The sequence below is a fragment of the Eimeria tenella genome, genomic scaffold, assembly GCF_000499545.2.
Source record: "Eimeria tenella Houghton genomic scaffold, Eth_scaff54, whole genome shotgun sequence".
In the NCBI taxonomy this organism is placed as follows: domain Eukaryota; phylum Apicomplexa; class Conoidasida; order Eucoccidiorida; family Eimeriidae; genus Eimeria; species Eimeria tenella.
In genome coordinates, this window is record NW_013543408.1 from 1 (window position 1) to 8,081 (window position 8,081).

The window sequence follows — 8,081 nt, forward strand, 5'->3', positions numbered from 1 at the left end:
CAGCAGCAGCAGCAGCAGCAGCAGCAACCGCAGCAGCAGCAGCACAGAGAAGGAGGACGAGCTTCAAGAGGCACTTCGACGATTTACAAGGCAGCAAAGAGCCGCAGGTGAAAGGTGAGGAAAAAGCCACAGTACGTCTACTAGCTAGCTGGCTAGCTAGCTAATTAGCTAGCTAACCTGCTAGCTAGATAACTAGCCAGCTCAACTGAGAGAGGGAGGAGAGTCTAGATAGCTAGCTAGCTAGCTACCTCGACAGCTAGCTGCGCAATAAGGCTGATAATAAGCTAGCTGAAGACGCAGATAAGTGGCTATCTAGCGAGCTAGCCAGATGGCTAGCTGGTCAGCCAGTTAGCTACCTAGCTTGCCACCTAACTTGCTAGCTAGCCAGCTAGCTACCTAGCTAGCCATCTACCTCGCTAGCCAGCTAGCCACCCAGCCAGCTAACTAGCTAGCTGGCTGGCTACCTAGCTTGCTAGCCACCCAGCTCGCTAGCCAGCCAGCTAGCTACCCAGCTACTCAGCCAGCTAGCTAGCCAGCCAGCCAGCCAGCCAGCTAGCTAGCTACCTGGCTAGCCAGCTAGCTAGCTAGCTAGCTAGCTCCTTGACTCACCAGCAAAACAATGCCCTGGCCGCCAGAGCCGAGCACTGCCTGGAGAATGAGTTTTATGCGGAGGCCTGTAGATACACTGCGCACTTCTATGGGAACCCCGAAGGGGTACATCTTCCTTATTGGCTCCTGCGCGCAAACCCTAAACCCTAAACCCTAAACCCTAAACCCTAAACCCTAAACCCAAAACCCTGGGGGCGTGCCGCTGCTTGCATGCGCGGGGCCGCTCGCGTCACCATCTCTGCGCGCCTCCCCGCTGCTGCTGCCGCTGCTGCCTCTGCTGCTGCTGTTGCTGCCGCCGCTGCTGCTGCTGCTGCTGCTGCTGCTGACCTTTCCTTGGGGCTTGGTGTGGAAGGCCAGGGGCTCCGTGAGCTTCACCAAGTCCGGCGAGGGTTTGGGAAAAGAAAGAGGAGGCAAGTCCTGCAGCCGCAGCCGCGAGGGCCCCCCCCCCAGGTCCATGTCTGGCAGCAGCAGCTGCTGCTGCTGCAGTTGCTGCTGCTGCAGCTGCTGCTGCTGTTGCTGTTGCTGCTGCTGCTGCAAAAATGCGGTGTCGGACTGCAGGTCGCGCTGCTGAGACGGCCTCCGCTCTTGCTGCAGCTGCTGTGGCTGCAGCTGCTGCTGCTGCTGCAGCAAACAGCTAACAGAGTCTTCCGCATCTTCTTCTGTGTTGTAGATGTCCAAAGCCTCATCACTGTCCAAACCCATTAGCTGTTGCTGCAAACGCTGCTGCTGCCTGTGTTGCGTCCGCTGCTGCTGCTGCGGCTGCTGCTGCTGCTGCTGCTGCTGTGTCTCCACACAGCACTTTTGCTTCAGCGGATGCTGCAGCTGCTGACTCAAGAAATGCTGGTGTTGGTGCTGCTGCTGCTTTTGCTGATCGGACACGTGCTGCTCCTTTTGCTGCTGCTGCTTCCCTTTTTGCTGCTGTCGCTTCTCTTTCTGCTGCTGCGGCATCTCTTTTTGCTGCTGCAGCCGTTCTGTTTGGTGCTGCTGCTCCCCCTTTTGGCGCTGCAGCTTCTGCTTTTGCTGCTGCCTCTCTTTTTGCTGCAGCTGTTTCTGTACATGCTGCAAGTCCTTCCCTGCTGCAGCACTCTTTGTTTTGCTGTACCCCGGTTCGTTTCTGCTGCTAGCAGCAGCAGGAAGCAGGAAAGAGCAGCAGCCGCAGCAGCCCCCCGAGGGGCCGCACAGAAGCAGCTTCACATCCTCAAAGCCCAGCTGCAGCAGCAGGAGCAGCAGCAGCAAAGAGACACGCCGAGGGAAGGCAGCTAGTTTCCCAATCTGCAACTTCATTGGTTAATTCGCGGCAGATTTCCCTCCCCACTACTGTACCTGCTGCTGCTGCTGCCGCTGCTGCTGCTGCTGCTGCTGCTGGTGCTCCGCATAAAGACTGACGAGTCGCCATGGGTGGCTGATGTGGGGCACGAGAGTGTGTTCGCCTTGTAAAGGCTGCTGCAGCAGCAGCTGCTGCTGCAGCTGCTGCTGCTGCTTTCAATTTCGCTGCTGCTGCTGCTGTAGGTCTGGCTGCTACTGTAGGCAACGCCGAAAAGGCAAGGAGCCTGAAAACAGACTCCTCGAGTCTCACAGCACCAGCTGCTGCTGCTACTGATGCTGCCGCTGCTGTGCTGCTTCTAGTTAGTGGCAAGCTCGCCCGTTGAGTCGCTCTTGGGCTGCTACAACAGCAGCTTGAAGCCCTTTAAGATCTTATGAATTACTTTCTATATGAAAAACAAACAGCCTCTTGTTGTTGGTGTCAACGAGTGGGGTTTAGATGGCTGCTCCAGAAGCCTCTGCCCATACGCGACAAGTTGAGAAGATCTCAATAAAGCTTTCTGTACTTTTGCTTTTCGATTTTTTATTTATTCAGTTATTAATGCAATTATTTACCACTTCTTGTCGGGAAATATTCTCTTTCGATGGAGTCGTCGCTGCCGTTGCATGCGTCGCTCCTGCGCTGCAGCAAGCCCTCGCTCTTGCTTCTTGCTTTCATTTCTTGCAGCAAAAAGCGTTGTTTGCTTTAAATACGTAAAATTTTAATAAAATGAAGTGAATAAATCCTAACCTGTTGCATTAAAGACCCCCTAGACCTAAAGGCTGCCGCTGTCGGCGCTCCCCAGCGCCTACAGGCGCCACTAGAGGCCCCTGCTTACAGGCCTAGGAGGCTGCTGTGCAGCTTCTCCGGTGCTGTTGCAACACCTTCAGTGCTGCTGCAGCATCTTCAGTGCTGCTGTAGTTTCCTCCGGCGCTGCTGCAGCCTCGCTTGTGCTGCTGCAGCGCAGCCTGTGCTGCTGCAGCTTCCTTCGGTGCTGATGCGGCTTCCTTGGGCGCTGCTTCAGCCCCGCCTGCTCTGCTGCGGCTTCCTTTGGCGCAGCCGCAGCCTCCTTCGGCGCTGCTGCAGCTTCCTTTGGCGCTGCTGCTGCGGGAGAGTCTGCGTCTCCAGTTTGGACTCAGGTGCTTTGCCTTGTAGAGGGGCCCCTTGAGTACCCCTTTTGAGGCCCTGGCCACTTTCAGGGGCCCCCAGAGGCTGCACACACCCTGCATGCAAAGTTGATGCGAAAAAAAATTAAGACCGAAAGCCAGGCCTGGGAGGCCCACAGGGGGCAGACCAGCAGGAGAAAACAAAGGAGCTGGACCAGCTGGGAGGCGCTACTCTCGCCTCTCTTTGGCTCTTTGAATTCAAATTTTATTTTGAATTTAAAGAGCCATTTGGCGTTCAAATCTAGAAACAAAAGGGCCACAGCTGAGCCCTCCACCCCTCCCAATGGGAGCCAGTGGACCTGCCACAGGCTGCAATTCCCTGAGAGTTTTGCTGGCTAGCAACTACCAACAAAAAAATAGTCCTGCATTTCCCTGAGAGTTTAGTTGGCTCGCAATTGTCAAAAAAAATATTCAAGTGCTGCTGTGTTGACTGTCCAGGCTTCCCTAGAATGGTGCATTTGGCCCGGATACAGTTGGAGTTAATTATGGCTCTGTTGGGCCGGCGCCTCACAACTCAGTCAGCAGCGAAACCCTAATGAGCGGTTGAGGCTCGTAACTAATTGGCTTAGTCTCCTGTCTAATTGATCTTATTCAATACCAGTCTTACGTTCTATTATATTCCCTCCATAGCGTAGATCACTGTAGCTTCTGTAGGCACACTGGGTACTGGCCTACGCACAACATGCGTTCCGTCATGTCGTCAAGATGTTGGTTTTTCATGCAATTACCACTAGCCTTAGATGCCTATGCCTATTTAGGGTGCATTTTTACCTCCTTAACACGCACAGTAGATGTAGTACAGGGCGTTCTCGGCAACGATACGGTGCTACCTGGCCCACAACTTTTGCGCTCTATGAAATTCTTGACGCATCTGTCGAGAAACGTCTACCATATTATGGAAAAGGCAGTTCTATTCCGAGGTTTCCAAACCAGAAACTCTCTAAGTCGTTTATTCATGGTTCTTGCTTTCTTCGCCAGGTAGGGAGATGACCCGCGCAGGTGTCGGCGTTGTCGCCAGCCCCAATTTTAGGCTTTTCGTAGACATTTCTAGTTTATACATGTCGTTTTGCTAATAAATTACTTTTCTCTTTTACTAGTAAGAAGTTTCCGCTGTCGATTAGCGTCTTAACCTCTCAACCGCTCATAGGTCACCAGCGGGCTATCCTCTTGAGCTCACGAGCAAGCCCTATTGTAGTGCCTGCACACTACAGTAAATTCATCTGTAGCCCTTAATCCGGGGACTTCCCGTCTTTTGCTGCAGAAGTCTTTGCTTCGAGCATTTTGAGACTTTGACAGTTTTCGTTCGTATTGCTAGAGTGCACTGTAGTCACTTTTCATCCACATTGCGCCTAGACCCCTCGCAACTAGGGGTAGCTGAACGCGTTGTACTCCACACGCGGCTGTGGCTGTGAAACACTATTTCCCCCTTAATTTGTACCACGTTCATACGATTTACAGGTCTCTCCATCTCGGCGAGCCCATTAGTTTCATGGGACCAACCCGTAGCCAGATGTTCCTTTTCCTTGCACTAAAAAGAGACAGAGCATGCCTGATCACGCATCAAGGGCTGCAGCTAGTTTCTATTAAGTCCCGAATATGGGCTTTTATCCAACTGATTCGCCGTCTCCTCCACACCTTCGTGATAGCTTCCCACAAGTTGTCCAATGGTGCTGCCACCTCTCCAATTCATGAAATGAACTGTAGCTCCCTTGGTTAGGGCCTTCCACAGCTTCAGGACAGGTTCGCCAATTCCTCACCTCCTGTTGCAACGGGGCGACCACGTTGGTTTGGTCCATCTGCTATGCATGTTCTACTGCCTATCTCTTGCAAAGTAAATTTTGTGGAGGCGTGCTCGAGTCTTAATAGTCCGGCACTGTGCGTGCAGAAGTGGCCATCTGCTGTGTTTGATTGGTTTCTCGTGCAGAAAACACTTCGGCAGATGTTGCAACCTGCTCACCTTTCACTCGACGGTTCCGTATTGGCCCAACCAATGAGCTCTACTGTGTGCTATGCTGAAAGAAACAGGGTTCCGTAGAATCAAGTTTTTACCCTACTGCTCATAGAATAATAATTTCCCCGAACGTCCCTCAGTCATCTTGAGTGAAACTCGGCTTAGCCCCCACACAGTGCTGCTAATGCGCACAAACGTCTCTGAACAGCAAAGACCTAGTAAAGAGTAAGATAAACATATTTCTATTATTGCTGCTTCTCCGCTACCAACAAGAGATTTCAACTCTCGGTGTGGTTGTTACTGCCTGACACTGCCCTCCCCAAACCCTGGCCTACCTGTCTGCCACCTCAAGCGCGGTCCGTTGCAGTGCAAAAATTGTCCAAGTGGAGCAAGTCGAGCTATGCTTTTCCCATATAACGCAAAATGTGACAAGTTTTGAAGGTTGTTGCAGCGCGGCATTGTAATGCCGTGCGCTACAGACATGGCTCACCTTACATTTGGACTCCAGGTTTAGAGCCCCATACGGATGCTCTTCAAAACCACAAACTTTTTCTGAAATTCAAGGCGACAGCTGGATTAATTTTCTGTAACAATGTAATACTGCGAGTGGTTCAACTAAGCTTAGCAGGAGCTCTTACGTTGCAAAAGGGCCATGTATTGAACGCATTGGCTGCTTTCTTTCATTTGTATGCATGGAGTAGCCAGGGCGTGTTTTGTGTTATACGGAGCCTGACGGGTGGCGGTTGCCGCTGACACACCGGAGTTGTACGCGAGGGCATTGCGCCATTAGTCTTTTAAGTAAGTTCCTTACCTTCATCGGCGTAGCCTGCTTTACTTTAAAAACCAAGCCGCCGCATTGTTTTGTTGTTCCCAGTGCTTCATTCTGCCGCAATTAGGACATAGCGCACTTACCCTACTTCCACGTTGTGACACATTGTGACGACGGTAAAGGCAGCCTAGTAGAGTGCGAATGTCCTACTTTGTCGTGGCTTTTTTTCCCATCTGTCCACTCCTGCTCGCTGCTGTAGGGCTGCTTGGAAAGCAACTGAAGCATCTGCCTCGTAGCCGCAGTTCCGGAGAAAGAAAGCTGTCTGAAATGCACTGAAGAGATTTCGCCACCGAGGTTTCCCTTATTGTCCAAGAGTCCCAAGCACATTTGCCATTTACTGAACTGGAGAAGGTTGGCTTTTTGGTTTAAATACAGTCCTAAGCCCCGCTTGTGCAAAAAGCATTTGGCTTTGTAGCAGCTACAGTTACATGGGTGCGCAGATGTGGGCATTCATCTTCATCGCCTGCAGTGAAGCCTTCAGTCTTACGAACAGCAAACGGGCATTCACGGGGACACCGGGCAATTGCCTTCTTCATAGTGTCTAAATTCATAGGAAGTTTTCAATTTCAACGCCACAGAAACATAAATACAGAAAATGTCCCGCAGCCATGTTGAGGTACACTGTAAACGAAATCATGAGAGCTCTTGCAAACCTAGCTCAGAAAGAGCTTGCATCGCCAAAGGCTAAAGATACACCGAAATTTCTTTTGGGATTGGCTTTCTTATGAAGTCAAGGTCACCACAACTCATTAAGAAGCATGCAATATGCTTTGGAGTAACACATCAAATTTGAAGGCGTTTCATAATGCTTTCCTTCCGCAAACCCACATAAACCAGTAACCCTGAACTTAATGTACTCGTAGAGCGATTGGCCTAATGCCGCGCATGCTGCCGACTGCATCGGAGGGATAAATTGTAAGGCTTTCGATTCTAATATCTCAGCGCCTCAGGCTCGAGATTTTTATACTTACGTGAAAGAAGTTGAGAGACGGTTCCTTAAAAAAACAGTCCCCTTCGCAGCTTTTCGGCTTGTTTGCATAAAGCAAGCAGCCCCAGCCCCAACGGCAGCCGCAGCTCACGTTATCACAACATTGCATATTTAATGCACAGTATGATTGTGCGAGTTCTCTAAAGCAGTAGTCAAAGCCATGATTCCAAGCTTAGTGTAAAGCCTTCATTTCCGTCGTGCATCCAAGCGTGCACTACAGGGGAGAGTCTATCTCCAAAATAAAACTCTGCAACTTTCGTGCACATAATCGTGCATGACTGTTTAAGCACAAAAGCAAATGACGCAGGGTCCCGACCAAGGCAAGAAGCGCAAATAATGAGCTTCACATTGGACAAAGTCAGCAAAAATCACAAGAAAAAGTTGGAAGCCATTTACCTGCAGCTCTTCCTCCCTGCGTGCACACCACACGGCAGAGAATTCTATCGATAGATTAAATCAAGTGGAGAGCAGCTCTTCCACAATTTTTTTTCTAATAGGAGGTGAAAAAAAGTATGCTGAGTAGACTCCAACATCAGCAGGAGGTAGCTCTTCGCGCCAAGCTCTTCTCTGCCGCTCCATTCGCCGTCCCGCTCTATTCGGATGTTTGGGAAAAGCATTCAACCTCGGGGGTGTCATTGTAGGGAGGTGCGCGGAGCGCTGCAGAAAAATAGCAGTTGAACGTGTCATTGTGAACTTCGGTGTGAACAAGTCAAATCACGATGCTTTCACAAGATAACTCGCACTTCACTCCACCATCTCCTGCCTAAGCTTCCGTGCATGATCCTTTTATTCTCAATGAGCCTTTCTACTTTACGACTCGCTTGAAAGCTTTTGTTGGCCTGCGCTCCTGAAGCTCACACCACGAAGTGCTCTTATGATATGCAGTAAGGCTTGCCTGTCACTTGAACCATGATGTGCCCGACCAAATTGCCGTCACGGGTGGATGTGATCTCAATTGTAGGCGCAGTCTTGCGCCTTGCTGTACATCCAGAAACTCGATACTAATACAAACACTGCAAAGGTGAGAGCTGAACGTTTTAGGGCTACCGCGCTTGATTGGGAGTCATACATTTGGCTATTTGAAGGTATTGTAGAATCGACAGAGAACTAAAACTAGAAAAGAGTCAGTTTCCCGCAGAGAACAGTTTGCCTTACACGAACTTTCTGATAGCTGGATAAGTGCATCAAGGACGCAGGTCTCCAAAGTACGTGTAAACTCGAGTAAGAGCTGCAGA

The 8,081-nt window shown here is 50.7% G+C and overlaps 1 protein-coding gene across 1 annotated transcript; it reads right to left on the reverse strand.

The window, feature by feature from the left end:
* Positions 1-588: 588 nt before the first annotated feature.
* Positions 589-1,893, reverse strand: ETH_00014350 (uncharacterized protein; the record flags this gene model as incomplete). The annotated part of the gene is made up of 2 exons (XM_013377502.1): positions 589-735; positions 937-1,893. 2 exons carry the CDS (start codon positions 1,891-1,893, stop codon positions 589-591), a joined length of 1,104 nt encoding a protein of 367 aa, XP_013232956.1.
* Between the last annotated feature and the right edge of the window lie 6,188 nt (positions 1,894-8,081).